Source organism: Triticum aestivum, chromosome 2D, assembly GCF_018294505.1.
Source record: "Triticum aestivum cultivar Chinese Spring chromosome 2D, IWGSC CS RefSeq v2.1, whole genome shotgun sequence".
NCBI lineage: Eukaryota > Viridiplantae > Streptophyta > Magnoliopsida > Poales > Poaceae > Triticum > Triticum aestivum.
Window position 1 is genome coordinate 30592716 of NC_057799.1, and position 17614 is coordinate 30610329.

General features: G+C 43.4%; 1 protein-coding gene across 2 annotated transcripts; it reads right to left on the bottom strand.

The window, feature by feature from the left end:
- Nucleotides 1-1751: 1751 nt before the first annotated feature.
- On the bottom strand, nucleotides 1752-15728 carry LOC543414 (acetyl-CoA carboxylase 2). Of its 2 annotated transcripts, none has more exons than XM_044474137.1 (34): nucleotides 15527-15728; nucleotides 14234-14525; nucleotides 13648-13711; nucleotides 12864-13221; nucleotides 12577-12783; nucleotides 12334-12495; nucleotides 12125-12217; nucleotides 11863-11958; nucleotides 11582-11755; nucleotides 11411-11504; nucleotides 11148-11335; nucleotides 11017-11067; nucleotides 10825-10864; nucleotides 10616-10740; nucleotides 10394-10510; nucleotides 10224-10298; nucleotides 10087-10143; nucleotides 9899-10003; nucleotides 9713-9799; nucleotides 8910-9101; nucleotides 8640-8828; nucleotides 8165-8275; nucleotides 7687-7776; nucleotides 7437-7613; nucleotides 7101-7178; nucleotides 6897-7019; nucleotides 6562-6804; nucleotides 6119-6366; nucleotides 5786-6023; nucleotides 5328-5680; nucleotides 5029-5242; nucleotides 4697-4876; nucleotides 2452-4596; nucleotides 1752-2321 (listed from the first exon to the last, which is right to left on the bottom strand). In XM_044474137.1, the coding sequence occupies exons 2-34, from the start codon at nucleotides 14436-14438 to the stop codon at nucleotides 2265-2267; spliced, it is 6936 nt and encodes a 2311-aa protein (XP_044330072.1). In that variant the 5' UTR covers nucleotides 14439-14525; nucleotides 15527-15728; the 3' UTR covers nucleotides 1752-2264. The 2 variants fall into 2 exon arrangements, with proteins under 2 accessions (XP_044330072.1, XP_044330073.1); XM_044474138.1 differs by lacking the exon at nucleotides 15527-15728 and adding an exon at nucleotides 15419-15487.
- Between the last annotated feature and the right edge of the window lie 1886 nt (nucleotides 15729-17614).

A 17614-nucleotide genomic window follows, 5' to 3' on the forward strand; every position in this document is an offset into this window, starting at 1 on the left:
GCTTCATGGATGCGAAGCCCCCAACCCTCTTCGGCTGAAGCACCCCCTTTGCCATTCCGATGAGCGGCGCAACCGGACATAGCGAAGATATAGGGAAAGAACATACCTCCGGTGCTGCCCTTTCGTCCGGTCTGTAGACTAGTCCCTCTGTCCGCGGACGAATGCGGGAGAAAATTTGCGGTTGCCGATGCCCTAAGGTGGTAAAACCATAAGGAAGGTTCAAAAGCCACATCACTTATGCATAACCATAGTTCGTACTTAAGCACGAATAACTTCTCTTTGGATGGAAAAAAACCCGCAGGATAACCATTCGTTGGTGTGGTGGAGTTGTGGGTATCACACGCATAAATTCGTGGAAGTGGACAAATCTGACTCTTTTCAAAAACTTCAACACAACATGAATTAGATCTAAAAATATTTCACAAAATAACTTTTCTTGACGCCTGGGGTTGGGGCGTCAAATGCTAGATACCATGATGCCTAGGCCTGAGGCACCGTGCTAGACAGCATGACATCTTCCGTAGAGGTAGTCGTCGCGCCATCTAGCATGGTGCCCTAGGCCAAGGCGCCCCAGCCCGTGGTGTCGTGCTATCTAGCATGCCGCCCTAACCCATGACGTCATGCAAGGGGAGCAGATTGTTGAAAAAATTCAGACTCGGTTCATTTTGTGCCAAAGATTCAAAAAGGGTCGGATGTGTCCATTTTCACCCCGGTTCATATATACTTTGTGCCACTGAAATCGGATTTATCTTCAGTTTTATTCAGTTCTAAGGTCACGCTTTAGGGAGCCGACACGTGTGTCAAAGCTTGGGTCACTGATCCTTATAATACTACACTTATGCAATGGATTAGTACATAAGTAGGTCAACAGTTTTCTCTTATCAGTGGTACGGTATAGCTAGTTTGAAACGGGAAGCCATATGCAAGAGAATAAAAAGAAATTCAGTCTTTTCAATGTTCCCTTTCATTGCATATTCCGGCTTCCGTGGAAGGAAATCCGCCACACCGGCTCATCAAATTATGCAGGTTATTATATATCCGCCACGCCTGTTGCGCTGGTGCAGATCGAGCTAGTTAAATCAGCAAAACATTTCTCAATAGACAAACCAGATTGATAGGTATTTGTTTCTGATTCACAGAGTGACATTTGCCGGCCCCGGTGGTAGAGAGAGGGGCCCATTTTAATCAACAGATCTGCAAAGTAAGCAACATACTCCCTCTGTAAATAAATATAAAAGCGTTTGGATCACTAAACGCTCTTATATTTCTTTATAGAGGAAGTATGTTGCTAGATTTCAATAAAAGTTGTCTAGTAACAAACCACGAGGGTGAGGGGCATGGCCGGCCAGGCACAGGTGTGAGATCAAGAGTCTAGAACACATGATGAAGAGGATGAACTCAGCTGTTGGAAGGCAGCTTCAGCTTGGCAGGCTGCTGATCCAATCCGCTCCAAATTCTCAAAGAAAACCATAATATATACTCCCTCCGTTCCTAAATATAAGCCTTTTTAAAGATTTCAGTATGGACTACATATGGAGTAAAATGAGTAAATCCACACTCTTAAATGCGTTTATATACATCCGCATCCGTATTGAAGTCTCTAAAAGGGCTTATATTTCAAAACGGGGGGAGCATTTGAGAGCCAAGTTGGGAAAATGGACAAGTGAGCGTGTGTTGGAGCTTCAGACAGAAGAGGAACCCTAACTCAACAGAAGTACACCATAATTCCAACAGATTCTCAAGTCCAATGCTAACTCAACAATCATTTATTTCCACGTAGTAATACACATAAGCCTAGAGAGCACATTTATTCAAGTTCAAAATTGAATGGACGACTCACTCGTACTCAAACAGTCTACAAGACTAGAATTACATCACCAACCGATAGTACATCACAGGACTACAGCGAAACACAATCGCCATACTGGAGAAACCGGAACACCACAGAACAACAACTCTAGATCGCCAGTGTTCTTGCCAACGGCAGCCCCCACGCACCACCGGCATTCATCTCAAACCTTCTGGAAGCGGAACTAACACATCCAACTACACTCATCAACCATTCGGAGGCGTCCGAAAGCAAGTTCTGCCTCGAATAACAGTTGCCTCCAATAACAGAGAAGACCACGAAAAAGTTTTACAAAATAATGGTTGACTCAGATCAGCTATGGTCGGTTACAGCCGAATAGTATCCTTCTATATATGTACTTCAAGAGAAACCGATATCATGCACATTCTGAATTGGATGCGTTGGTATCATCTGATCATTTAAGGACCTTCTTGACTTCCTCAACAAACTGTGCTCTCCTTGAGGGATCCATCTGAACAAGTGAGTGACCAAAGAAAAAGCATTATCATTATTTGTTAAAACACTATATATACATAAGATGGCAACATTTCACTCAACCTCAATAAATTACTTTCAAGAAATAAAACAGCAAGTATGCGTACCTTCTCTAGTAGCATAGAAAGACCCTGTGGCAAGGCTTCTAGATCTGGACTGGAGTCTGCAACATCTGAGAGCAACTGAGATACCCTTTGAGCCCTGAGTTCTTTGATATACTCCTGGTAGTTTTCAGGGTTTTCCCTCCAGGCAACAAAAGCATCGTCATCATCCCATTCAGTGTTTCCTGTTTCAGCTCCCTTAGAGGCCAAGTACCATTTCTGGATCAGCTCGATTGCCGATTGGTGAGAAAACTGCTTGCCACTTACACCTCTAATTTCCTTTGCAAGAACATCCTCGGATATCCTCCTCCGTAATCTCTTGTAGAAGAAAGACCTAGAATCTTCCCAGTCTACAACCTTCTTAATCACACCCTTAGCAGCCATTCTAAGGGAAGTGTCATGCAATTCAGCGAACCGTACCGCAATTTGAGTATACAAAGGCAACAACTGTTTCTTCCGGGCTTCTATGCTCTTCTGAAGGGATTCTGACTCAGATAGACTTCCATTTTCATGCTTTGCTCCCAGGAGTTTTGCCTTCAAATTTATCAATTCTGGGTCAAGCCTGCCCATGCACTCTTGGAGTTCCTCTGACCTGAACTTGATCTCAATCAACCCTTGAGGTTCAAGAACATTGCCCTTTGCAGTCCTCTCAGCATAGAACTCAATGCGATCTGGATTTATCTTGCTATCAATCACGACCCAAGCCCCTCCACGTAGCTCTGCAGCCTTGGGGATATATACAAAGGCAGGCTGATTGTATGTCCTAAGGTTCTCAACAATTGTTGACCCAGCCTGAAGGATTCCTTCAAAAAGATCTCTTTGCCCACCAGAGAAGCCTCTCCAGTTAGCAAGGATGAACAGAGGTAATCCTTCACGGTTGAAGTCCAGCATTGCCTGCGCTGTCTTAGTAGCTGAATCTGGAAACCAGACTTGCCCAGCACGAGGAACAGACCGCTCATGGGAATCAAGCTGACCTGGATCAGCAGGGATGAGCTGCATCATAGTCTGTGTCTCCACAGCTATAACACCCACCGGAATCCCTCCGAGTTTCGCTCTGCCAGTAACTACTGACTTCGCCCATCCTTCAAATGTCTCCACAAAACTGTCTTTGTCGAACATGCCCCCCAACCATTTCCCTTGGCTATCATCAATGCCACTGATGGCTGCACGAGGATCACATGTATTCTCAGGGATGTAAGCAACGGGTCTGTCAGGTGGGTCCAAAGATTTTGTAATAGGAAGAGGTCCACCAATGTTGGCAGGAACATAGCTGAGCCACCTCAATATATTAGATACACCTTCAAGGTCATCTGAAACTGTCAGATGGACAACACCGTTTGTGGCCATAATTTTGGGGCCACCCAACTGCATGTGGGAGCTGTACACTTCCCGGCCAAGAAGCTTGTTCAAGGCAGAAAACCCAGTTAGGATAATGGGCTGGTCAGTACGCTGAATGCACCGTATGCCAAGTCGAGCAAGATATGCTCCTATTCCAACAGTCCTTCCAGTCACAAATGTAAGCGTAAATGTCTCCTCATAGGCCCTAGAATAGGCACTGGCAATAGCAGCACTTCCATGTATGTTCTCCACACCTAGCCCATCCTCCTTCCCTACAACAGAATCAATAACCCACCTAATTTCACCATTATCAAGCTGCATCTTGTGCGCTATAACAGAAGCGCTAATACGAGCATGGTCTTCTTCAGTCAGATAAATATATTGAAACCCACGTTCAGGGCTGCCATCATCAGACCATCCAACACGGAAGCAAGATTTTACTTCATCTGCTATGCCGATCCGAGCACCAGAGTTTGCTGCCAAGTAGATGAGAGGAAGCTTCCTCTCACAAGCTAGGTTGGTAACAGTTTCAAAAAATGCATCTTCCCTTGGACCAAACGATCCAGCTCTAAAAGTAATATCATTTGCGATGACAACAATCTGCCTGCCATTGGGATATTCAGGAGTGGACATGTCCAAGATCCAAGCTACCATACCAATGTCATTGAGCCCAGCAGGACGCTCCATAGGAATTACAGGAGTGCCCCATGACCCGTTCTTGTGAGCAAACACCAGCTCCGTCGCTTTAACATAACATCGGTTAGTGTCACTAGAAATGTTAGACCATGACTTCTGCACTGCAGTTTCAAATGCCTACATTTTTGAGTTCTTGTCAGCTTTTGGACACATAATATCACTAAGAATCTGCTAACACAATAGATACATATATAGAGAAAGAGAGCGAGATACTCACCAACGGAAAATCATAGCAGTATGTAGTTCTGTTATTTCTAGCGGAGCAACGTTTCAGATCAATAACACTCAAAGGCTGATATGGAGTATTCAGTGCAACGCCATGCAAAGGACCAGATGACGATGGAGCAGAGTGGTACACTAGTTTCTGTGATTCTGTATCTTCGACCTCACGGTAGATCTAAAAGCATTAAAAACAGAATGAGCTTCCAAACATAATTAGGTGGAAATGACAACTAAATGACATAATAGTTCTATGAATAAATGCTACAAGTTCAATTTAGTCTGATTGGTTACACACAGAAAAACAAGATGCAAGGGGAAGGAACTTACATCCACAGTGCAGGTGTGACTAGTAACATTGGTTGTTACAACTCTCCAGGTACCACTGGCAGGCCCATCGCTGTCCAACTTAAGTTTCACCTCCCATTGGCATACAGAAAGATGATGCATCCTTGCACCCACAAGTTCATGTATCTGTAGAGCCATTTCTTTCAGAAGCAAGCATGCAGTAGCTTCATCTTGGCCAATATCCACAACTTTGTTCCTGAGTAAGATGAAAAGTTCATTGAAGGCAAAACACAAGAGCAAGACCTATTATGTGCCACCAAATGAACAGTGTGCAGGCTTACCCTGAAACGGGAACAAGATCAAGAAGCTTTTGCTCTTTCAATATGCACAAAAACATATGAGAGTGACCTGTCCTAATCGCGTGAAGCTCCAACTCTTCTATAGCAGTCATCAGCGATCTTAATATGCTGCTCGATGTAAATGAAAGAGATTCCTCAGCTCCTCCCACTTCAACATCACTGATGTTGCCTGATGTGAATTTGTTGGAAGCACCGGGTTGCCTGACAAGAGTTCGGAAAAACACCCTGTGCAACATTTTGGGGTTCTCTGTATTTCTAAGTGTGTATATGTTCCACTGACGATCACGTGACGGTGTATACTTCACCTCATTGTATCCTTTCACTTTCAACTTACCCTGTAACCACAACAGGCTAAATAAATACAAATAGCAAACAGGATAATTAAAGCATATGGACTATGGAGTATCAAACAACACGCAGGCATTTTGATAGTCACATACCAACTCAAGAAGAGCAGAAAGAGGAGGCTCCACATGCCGGAGAACCGGCTCTTCCTCATAACAAAGCTTTTCATCCGACAAGAGGAAGGTATGGCGCATAGGCATGAGTGCTCCATCCCTTTGAACAATGCAACTAATAACCTTCACACCAGCAGCACGGAGATCAGCTGTGACAGTATTTTGTTCCAGTGTCGCAGAAAGTTTGTCTATCCTGACTTGAGCTTGATCGTTATCACCACTGAAAGGAATGAGTTAAATTATTAAATGAATTATTCCACCAAATATTAACAACCAGATACAGCTCATTAGCACTAATATTGCACATGAACATACCTGTCTTCAGTTCCATGCATTTGATTATCAGCACCCAATAAAGCAATATGCATTATGTTACCCTCAGAGCTTGCATAGCGTGATGTACCCTTTAGTGCAGCTCCAATTGCTGCTGATACAGATTCTAACGACTTCACAATAACCATAGCACCCAATCTCTTCTCTGAATGCGCTTCAGCGAATTCCCATAAAGCAATAACACCAGATTCCTGATATTTCAGCTGGATACTATCCTTGACAAGATGAGGCTGAAAATGTTTTTGGTATTAGCCAACTTGAAGAGCAGTAAGATGTAGTAAAATCAAATATTTCCACACCTAGATTCTGCCAGATTTATTTTAAAGAAGCATAAGCATCTTGTTTCAATAGGAACTTTAGTGTATGCTTCCAAGAAATGCAAAGGGAGAGTACAATCAAGTCCAAAAAATGATTTTATGTAATACCTGGTATAATCGAGATATGTACGTCTCGATCACCCTCTGCTGAAGAGTTTGATCACTACAATCAAACAAAGAAACCAGTGCATCTTCAACTGGCAGTGGGGCAGTCACTAAATCTCCCATGATCTCACTAATGGCCGTCCTTTCTTCAGTAAACATCTCAAGTTCTGAAAGGCTCCTTGCAATGCTTGTGCGGAGCTCACTAAGCTTGGTTTGTTCAAGAAGCTCGCTAGCTTTAAGGGCCAACTGCATTTATTATGATGTAAGTAATTCATTAGACTAAGATATCAGAAAAGTATGATTCAAAAGCTTCCATTATTTTAGGCTGCCATTGTCACCTTATAATATCTTTTGTGATTGAGGGAGGAAAAGCGAGTCAACTGATCCTTGTAGGCAGCAGGGTTTGGATAGACCAGTTTCTCCATGAGTGTTAGTATCAGCTTAGTTTTGTTTCTCACACCCTACAACAAAATCGAATTATAAGTAATGAAGACTGCTTCAGTAATCATTTGCACTAAGCCATCAGATCACAAAACATTTACCTGGTGAGACAACACAATGTCTACAACCTTCTGGAGATCTTTACTATGTTGTTGGCGCAGGCGTTCAATCACATCAGACTACAAAACATGACAGTTGAAGGAAACAAATAAGCAGAAAGCGTTTCTAAGGAAACAAGACATAAGCCATTTGCAAACTATTTGCTACCTTTTTTACACCTAAAATCATTAGCTACTTAATTACTGATAGATTATGGTGCAAACTATAATATGTGCATGAACATTAGTTGATAATGTTCTCGTAAATAAAAGGGAAAAAGGAATATCCTTTTAAAACAATGATATCTAGTAGATCTGAGTTTTGAGATGTCAGATAACCTGAATGCCATCACTGAATAGTTCCTCAACCGAGAGATAGTCCTCGAAAAGGGACTTCACAATAAAGTGTGCATGGCTTTCTCTGCCACCCTCATATGACTTCAGTAGGCTCATAAGAGGCTCAACAAGCCTCTCATTTGTAGCAATTTCCTTCTCAGAACCATGTGCAAGATTTTCCTACAAGAAAACATGTTACAAAGAGCAGTAGAAGTTCTAGACAAGGATATCATAAAAGAAACCTAATACTGACCTCGATTATCTCTCTTAGCATCTTGGAAGGGAAATCCTTGCTCTTCCCATGGCCAACATTTAACTTATATTCACTGTATTTACCCTCCAACTGGTTGCATAAAAAGTTGAAACCATTATGGTAGAACACACAAAAAAAATATAAAGATCAATAAGCAAGAACTGGGTTAAAATCAAATGAGAACTTCTGAGCTACAGTGCAAATTGATGAGATGAAGTATCAAATGTTCCAAGCTAAGAAGAATTAAAATGAAATATTTCAAGTTTTGATTACATTATTAGGAAAAGGCAGTTTTAGAAGTTACACAATAAGCTACGGAAAATTACCGGTGATTGGACAATGTAAAATGAAAATTAACAAGATAAAGTGACATGATGCTTATGCAAAGTGATACAACCCTTCTATATCACCAATTAGAAATCCACATGGCAGATTGAAATCTACCCAGACGCTACATATCACGTCTATTATCACATACCTCGCTCTTAAGAAGCCTTGGAAGTCTAGTTGCTAAAACAGACATAAGCTCTTCCCATTGTAGGAAAGGAAGCTCAGGAGCATCTAGACAGGATACCAGATCTTGTACAACCTGAAAAGAAAGCCGGGTATAATGAAAAAGGTAAACAAATGCTGAACAAATAGTTATGATCGGAAAAAATCAAACCAAAACATAAATTGCTGAAAGAGAGAAAAATAGCACAAGGATAAAAACAATCTGTAAAGTAGTGACCATGATTAACATAAGAGAAAGAGCACCCAAATTCAGATTTTCCAAGACAGGCATAATAAACTTCCATAGGTTACAAACAGTTTTGTAGCATAAGGGAGCCAAAGTCAAGGAGGAATTAGGGATCATCCAGAATTCATAACATAAAAAAAAGGTGTTTGAGGAGAACAAGAAACACGTGACAAAAAACCAGAAATATAGGTACTGCAAGGTTCTTGATGTTTACTTTGTTGATCGGGTGATCATATCCTGCAAGGACCATCCGAGCAGCATTCAAGCTTGTGGCACATCTTTTGTGAACTTGGCCAGAAGCAGCAATAGGAAGGCTCATTTCTGGGAAAGATCCGTTAAATGGCTCAGCTCTCTTCACAGCAGAAGGGTCATCAAGATCAAGTCTTGCTATAAGATCACCAGCCTAGACAAAATATATTAAGTTCAGATACTTTACGTGCAATTGTTATGTACAGCAGAAGCAATAGAAACGTTGTGATGTAACCTGCATAGGCTGGCCCTCAGACAACAAAACATTAATGACACCAGCAGCAGGTGACAAGAGGGGCATGCACATCTTCATAACCTCAACTTCCGCATATGGTACATCAGCTTCAACATGAGCACCATCGGCAACCAAGAAACGAAGAAGTTTGCAGGGTGTCTCAGCTAATAACCTTGAAGGATCGTGATCATTCTGCAAGAACGATGTGTCATTTATTTACACGAGGATACAATGTGGCATGATCAAGAATCATTAATTATTAATAGTTCCTTTTTTATCACCAAAAAATTGATGCTGTAACATCATGCCCTAGAAGGTTCATGACATAGGTTATTACAGCTTGATTATAATAAATTCTTGATTGTAAATTTGTAATAAACACAAAGCATTGTGGTCGGTAGTTGCTCAAATTAAGAAACAGAAGTAGCAATATAAAAACTGGAGCCCTATTAATTTTTTTACAGCTATGTAACTTGTCTTTACATCACAACTTCACAAGACATGCCGTTGATAACGCTTATCATTATGACCTGGTTTGTTTGGCTGCTTAGGTAGTCACATTTACGGATTTACCACAATAGCAGCTTGTTGTGACATCAATTAGTCCATAATAATGACTTAATTGTGGTTTCTTATGGCACATGACTAGAAATAAACATCGTAATTAAATTTCTTTAAATGAAAGTGGAAAGAAATGAATGCTAATGAAGCGAATGACGTAAAAAGCCACAAATAGGGCTGGAAAATATCAAATCAAACACCAAGATTAGTTAGAAGGAAAGGAACAAACAGACAATTATTACCTGTAACAAGCATGTCTTTCCATCAATTAGAAGCCGTGTACCACCGGCCTCTTCTTCAGCATAAATTACATGGCTGTTTCCATCCAACTGAAGAAATTACAGCTACTGAATCAGAACTCTTTCACCAGTACTTCACAACATTATATATCATACTTATGGGCAGGTAGAAAAACAAGACAAAATCACCTGCATTAAAAGTCCACCATCACATAATGTTTGGACATTTGCTTCAATAACTGATCCATTCATTCGCAATCTGTAGCTACCCTGTCCGCTCCTTATAGTTTCAATCTGTGACATGGTGTAGATGAGCGTCAACGATAGCCGTTACTTCATTACAACGACTCATTTTTTTAAAGGAATGTAAGACTTACTGTATATTTGCTTTCCTCTATATTCAAAGAAACAGTTGAATGGACAAGGGATATATGCTGCACAAAAGAAATTGTTCAACATTCAACAACATTCATCTTCAAGCAATATCCAGAGTTTAAGCCCATTAAAACACTACCTTCGGTGGAATCTGACCCTTGACGAGATAGCTAACATATTCAGAAACAGTGTCTGTGTTGCTCGTTATTGTTTTCTGCAGCACAAGACAGTGATTTGCATTAAACAACTAATTGTGTTTTTCGCAATTGGTTTGACAAAAGCTGCAGTAAGAGGGGCATAGTTTCTTACATATAGAGCTCCTCCAACCACTGAAATATACCACGGAGGTCTCTCAGCTTGGACTCGCATTGCTATTCTGTTATCCAGCCAGCCAGTATGAATCCTGTTTTCTTTGAAGTCTGAGGCCTGATTTAAAGATACAGAAAATTGAGGCATGGGATTACTTTAAAGGAATGCCAGATGTAAAATGGTTGTATTACATCAAAAGCATATACAGGTGGTATTTCTTACATTCAAGAGATCAACTGTGTAATCAACATTTGAATGAATTTCTCCACGAATTTGAATCTCTTTTAGCGCAAGAGACATGTTGGTTATTGCTGCTGCTCTAGACACTCCATATGCAAAAACATGTCCTGTAATGAAAAGAGTAATCTTCCAAACGTAAGGACCAATACAAATAGCAAAGAGGAATATACACAGGGTCAAATTTTGCATACCAAACTGAGAATCAGCAAATTCATGAATGCCTCCACCGGACTGAAAACAGATAAAAGGGGGGACAAAAATGTGTTCGATTTGGTTAGTACTTGGTCAAAGCCCAAATGGAAAAAATAGTTCAAAAAAAACGCAGCCCAATTTTCTGCCCAACTCAACAATATAACAGTGCAACAGAGCCATGAACAGCTTACCTTAACAGAGAAATAGGCCCAAACATTTGGCTTGCTTTTAAAACTGATCTCCTGAATTATAAGAAAATCAAGATCCGGTCAGTTTACAAATCTAATGTGCTAGAACCATAGACGGCATCATGAAATCTCACCTTTACTTTTCCACCGGTAGGCTTGAATCCGTCATCTGGATCCTCACTGGTTATCCTAACTGCTACACAATGACCCTTTGGCCATTGAGAATCCACTTCATCAAAGTTAAATGGGGTAGCAAGAGCTGCTGTTTTCCTCCAAATGTCATAGCCTCCTCCATTGTCCATTCCATAGAAACGTCTGATCTCTGTATAAGGAGAAAGTTAGGCACAGAAATAACATGGGAAAGTAACTAAAAAACTTACAATAATATAATTATTACCTGGAACCTGCCAAAGGGGTATACCCATTCCAACTGCAACTTGAGCTGCAGGCAAGTTTACTTCAGCTATCCACTCGGTGACTGGATGCTCAACCTGGATGTATGCCATTTAACAATGTAAATAACTGACGACAAAAAACTAAGTCCAGAGGAATGTTCAAAAGAATATACCTGCAACCGTGGATTAAGTTCCAGAAAATAGTATTCACCAGTCTCCATGCTGTAGAGATATTCAACAGTAGCAGCACCAACATAACCCACAGCCTTAGCAAGCCTCCTTGCTGCTTGCTCTAGCTCTTTCACTGTCTCGCGAGGAGCAACAGTAACTGGTCCTTCCTCAATAATCTGGTATAAACAAAAAATGGACGCAATTGGTCCTTTTGATAAACAACTACAAGTATGAAGTAGAACATGTAATACACGTGATGTTTTCAGATCTGGACCAGCGTTACCTTTTGGTGTCGCCGTTGCACACTGCAGTCACGACTGTGAAGCGCAGCTACATTGCCATATTGATCACAAAGCAACTGAACTTCAAGATGTCGACTCTACAAAAGAAAAAAGGGGAGGATTAAAACATAATATACCATATGAGCACATGTTCCAGCATACATTTCTAGCCTGCAAGGAATAACATATGAAGCTTCCAGGCGTATAATATACAACTCGGGAACAACATGCTTGGAAAAAATGCAACTTGCAGAGAAGTCTAACCTGAGATGCAAGTCTCATGATAAATATTGGGGAGCCAGGAACTTCACCTTGCACTTGCTTAAACAGTGCTCTGACATCATCGTCGTTATTAACCTGCAACAGATATTGAGTTAATATGTTGAAAAGGTTAGAGCTAACTCTGGGCATAAAATATCACACAACAACCCACACAATCTTTTGAATATAGTCCAATCAAATGAATGATGTACCTTTCGGATCCCTTTACCACCACCACCCCATGATGCTTTAATCATGGCTGGATACCCAATCATCTGACAACTCGCAAGTGCTTCCTCCGTAGTACTAACACAAGCTTTCCTATACATCTCCGCAGGTATCGAGTCCAAACAAACTTCTAATGGAATTTCCACCTATAATATAGTGTCTTTCTGTTATAAAATGTGTCCAGTACAAAGATCAGACGATGAGTTATCAGAGAATGTGAGATTCACCTGTGATCCACTCCAAGGAAGAGTCGGAACCCCTGCTGCTTGAGCAATGAGAGCTGAACCAACCTTGTCACCTAGTGCGTTCATTGATGATGATGGTGGCCCAAGAAAAACAATTCCGTTTGCATTTAGTGCATCTGGAAGTTCAGGATTCTCAGATGCATGGCCCCAACCAGGCCAAACAGCAGAAACACCGGTTCTCACTGCTATCTGCAACAGCAAAATTGTCATGTCATGCTAAATGAACAACTTGCGCATCAATTGCACATCAACGGGTGAGCAATACTAACCTCCACTATGAGTTGGACATTTGCATAGTTGTTATTGTTTGTTCCACCGGGTACTTCAACAAATTGATCAGCAATTCTAATGTGCTCTGCATTTATCCTCATGTCTTCTGGAGTAGCCATAGCTATCAACTGAATTGCCTTCTCTGACCCAAATGTTTCATTAGCCCATGTTCGGACACTCCGCATGAACTTAGCTGCTGCCATTCCATTGTTCGCAACTAATACACTGTGAATTGGTGTTTTGCCGCCCAATGCCATACAAAATTCGACAACCTTAGACAGCGAAGCATGCCTCCCATTATGTGCTTCATTCAGTATCCCATTCATTTGGTAGGAGCCCCTGGGTTCTTCGGACCCACTAGAGAAAAAAGAACAAAATCATTACGATGGTGACCATAACAATATAACATAACAAACACTTGGCTACTATAAATCGAAAACTTCAAATGAGCTTTCATCCGTCATGCGGGTACGGGTTTCAGATGGTAATTAAATTATTATTTTTAAAATTATAGGCAAAAGGCTTTCTGAAAATGATTCCTAAGTGCACAAAAATACTCCATGCAGTGCAACAGTGATGTGCCTGAGCAAATGCATTGTGTATGGCAACTATAATGTAGTTCAGTAAAAATCTATAAAAATATATCAAATGCAATTCAAAATATCAGCATATGCGAATAATAAAATAAGCATAATCTATAATAATTCTATATTAAACTATACATATTTTTCCTTTTTAAAGAGAGATATGCTAATTCTAATTTTAAAATGCTCAAGTACTTACTGTGAAATATCCACTTCCGGAGCTGATGTGCCCTCCTTTGGGAGGTCAATGATGCCGGCAAGACCTACATCCAGATATGCATTAGAAACTGAGCAACACGATAGCTAAGAAGAAGCACAGGTGTCAATTTACGAATGTTATTGTTCTTCATGCTAGTAAATTATCAGAAAAGGTTTCTAGACATCCTTCTCTTTTAGAAGTATTATATAAGGAAAATGATTCAGTCTTGCATAACTAATATGCTGCTTATATGTATTCTTGCACTTTCATGTTCCTTTCCCTTATAAACCATCATTTTGAACATTAAACATTCCTTCCACTAAAACCATTTAATCAAGAAAAACTGGGCTTTACTCATTACTCATTATATAGAAGAACTACTATTGTATTTGTATCGCATAAAAAAGTGTTAAATATTGCTGCAGTCATTTGCATCTTTAACAAGGTCAATAACCGCCATTCTGTGATCTAGCATTGAGATATCTTACACTAACACCAGCATGCTCTCAGTCAATAAAAGTATCTACACAAGTTTGAGGATGACAACAAAGTGTAGTTTGTAGGAAGGAAATGGTTTTCAGTTTACCTTGGCGAATAGACTGGTTAGGGTCTGACACGCCTCCATCGCCTCCATCCCTTAATGACTGAACACGACGACTTTTCTTCTTGGAGGTTCTAGAAGGGGCAGATGGTTGGAATGCAGCACCGGCTGAATTTACCGGGCGAATAGTGGATAGCGATGGTGTTGTCGAGGCATTAAGGCCGACAATGGGCAAATGTGTGGATCCCATCGTCCTCCCTTTGGACAAACAGCGCAGATGCAGTGTTCTTCAAAGAGACAGTGCCATCAAAGGTGTGTAAACCCCGGGTTTTGAAACCTGACAGAAGCATGTGAATACAAATTATTAGTCCATAGAGACAAGACACAAGTACTTTATGGGCTAATTCATGACCTTCCTCTGCAAGTTTGAACATCCAAGATGCTCTTGACCAAAACAGATAACGTGTGCAATTACTCCTATGACACAGGTACGTAAAACAAGTACCAACGCAAATGATTCTACGCTTTCACAACTAACACATGCAGCCAAAAAGAGAAGATGGCAGGCAAAGTAATAGGGTGGCTAGATCACCAGGTTAGAGAGAGAGGGGGAAAAAACAGCAACTACCATTCCCAGTGCAATACTACTGCTCACAGTGCATTATGACAGCAGGTAGCATCAACACGACCGAAACGATACGCGACTCCCTCACCCAAAGAAGTGGAGACTGAACGGCAGAAAAGGCATGCGTACGGCGGCAAACTGGCTACAACAGTGGACCGCTACCCCTGTATCACCGTGTCGTTGTGCAACCACCCTGGGTCAGCTTGCACTTAGCATGAGCATGTGTCCATGGAAGCACACCGACCCAACCTACAAAATACAGTGGCAGGCACGCACAGGGCAGCTCCGGCGAGCCACACCAGCCATAATTACCGATAATTGACTACTGTGCATACAGTGCGGGAGCCACATTCCATAATTACTCCCTCCATGAGCACTTACGAACACGGAGCATGCCAGCGCAAGCTCCGAAGATCCCAATTCCAAGCTCCGCATAATTTCAAACACCTAGTACAGTAAGTCCCGGGCGGAGCAGAGCAGCGCAGGCGCAGAACCCTTAAACCCTCTCCCCGCCACCCACGAACGAAGCACCCTACGCAGTGCCACAGCTGGGCCCGCTGGAAACAGAGCAACGGCGGAGGAAGGCGGCGGGCGGCCGGGCTCACCTCCGGGAGCTGAGGCGGATCGGGCGGCGGATCTGGCCTGACCTGGGGGGAAGCGACAGGGGGAATGGGGGGAGACGCGAGGGGGGAAAGAGATAAATAGAGGCGCACCTCGGGCGGGGGCGGCGGGGGCGGACGGGCCGACGCGTGCTGGGCGCTGGCGCGTGGCGGAGCGGACGAGGGGCTGGATCTTAGCGGCGGCGGCGGCGCGCACGGTGCCGGAGACGGGGGGAGAGTGGAGCGCTGGCGGGCGGATATCCCGAGGGGGTGAGGGGAGAGGGACGGAGATGGGGGCTGTGCGGCCTAAAATAATAAATTCCCGGCCTTCCTCCCTCTTCGGGGACTCCGCCTCCCCCTGGCGCCCCCGCACGTGACGCCCGTCGCCGCGCCAAGCGGACGGCCCCGATCCGCCCATCCGACGGCTCCCACGCTGCCCCCTGCCCGCCGCGCTGGCCGTGGGGTTTTGGTTTTGGTTTTGGTTTTGATTTTTCCTTTCCTTGTGGGTCGAGGTCGCTCGCTCGCTCTCGCGGCGCGCCTTGGCGTGTCCCTGTTTGGAGGACGGTGGCAGGCAGCCGTGGGGGAGAACGTCATAGGTGGAATGGTGGATGCATGGCGGATTGGAACAGTGTCCTTGTTGGATTAAGGTTTAGTGGTTGGGCGGATCGGACCTGCCCCGACCGTGACATTCCCATTCATTCCTGCGCAACGTCGTCGCCACCGGAGAAAACAGTGTGTGAAACGCGTGTGCCGGTTCTGTCGTCGTCGTCGTCGATGTCGCGGAGGTTCTATTTACGGACACGTCGGTTTTTTGTTGTTTCGCATTCGTGGCATGGGCGGTATTCGATTAAGGTTGAGCGGATCATGACATCGATTTGATATCGCCCTACCGTGCTTCTATAAAATAAATGGTTTCTAGGTTTGAATTGGGAGCCATGAACGGTTTTGTTTGTGTACGCGCTTGAACCCTTTTTTTTTTGGCAGGTCAGGTGCATCTTTGGTTTTTAACTCGTCGATGGTGTTCGATCATCTTGTTAAAAAGGGGTAGGCGATTGTATGTCATCTTTCGTGGTGCATCCTCTGCCCTCCCCCCCCCCCCCCGGCGCGCGCCTTATCCCATCGCAATGGTGTGCTGACATGTGGGCCACATCACCTCCTTCGCAATGATCACATCGACTCTTGATCATGTGGGCACCCTTCATTGTCTCAATCCAATTTCCCTCTCCCCTTTCCACGCAACCCTATGTTTACTCACAATGTGCCGGCAAAACGGCGTTGCCCTGCACCTAGCGCGAAAGCAATGTCGTCGTTGCTCCAACATGAGGGGCACAACAGTTTCTTTCCCCAGATACCCGAGATATGGGCATGAACCTCCTCTCGCCACTTTAATGGATGTTGGTTGCTGCCATGATTGGGTTAGGGTGAACTCATATGGTTCCTCTCTTTTTTTGTCATCGGAGTACATGTGTCCCTTTGTCCTCTTAAGTCTAAGCGCTCCTAATAATGAGTAGAACTATAGAAAAAACCGACATATGTGTTGTTTGTGGCATTGAACGGGAGGACTCTTTGCACGGCGTCTGCAGCTGCCCCATGGCGGGCGCTCTTTGGGATGCTATGAGGGAGTCTTGGCCGATACCGGCGTGAGCGGAGATCAAAAACACCGAGACGGAGTGGTTGCTGCACCTCCTCGCCGGCTACGATGAGACCCAGTGGATGGTCATTCTTATGACATTTTGGCGTGCATGGCACTGCAGAAATGAGGTTACTCGTCACAAGCCGGTGCCCCCCATCAAGGCATCGAGGCGCTTCCTCAACAGCTACATCGAGTCTCTTCTCTGCATCAAACAGTACCCCAAGGAGGACATCGTAAAGGACAAGATGGTGATCCATAATGCAGGTCAGCTACCCAAGGAGAAGAAGAAGGAGAAGCCAGCTGGTGTTCTGGACGCGCAGTGGACGGCGCCGCCGGCAGGATCCGTGAAACTAAATGTGGACGGGTCTTTCGTCCATGGGGAGTCTAATGGAGGGGCGGGTATGGTGCTTTGAGACGATACTGGGTCATCATCTTCTCCTCATGTCGCTACCTTCGTGCATGCTTTTCCCCATTAGAAGTCGAGCTGGCTGCATGCCTTGAAGGAGTGGCCCTGGCACTTGCACACACTAATAAGGTATATGATCGGTTTCTTGATCTTCACTCCTATT

What these genes read in the sequence shown, in the direction of transcription:
- LOC543414 (XM_044474137.1), bottom strand. Translation starts at nt 14,438, where the DNA reads ATGGGATCCACACATTTGCCCATTGTCGGCCTTAATGCCTCGACAACA. An exon ending in ATGGTGGACTTTTAATGCAG is followed by an intron (nt 9,800 to 9,898) that starts GTGATTTTGTCT and finishes TAATTTCTTCAG; the next exon opens with TTGGATGGAAACAGCCATGT. An exon ending in ATCACAAAAGATATTATAAG is followed by an intron (nt 6,805 to 6,896) that starts GTGACAATGGCA and finishes TAATAAATGCAG; the next exon opens with TTGGCCCTTAAAGCTAGCGA.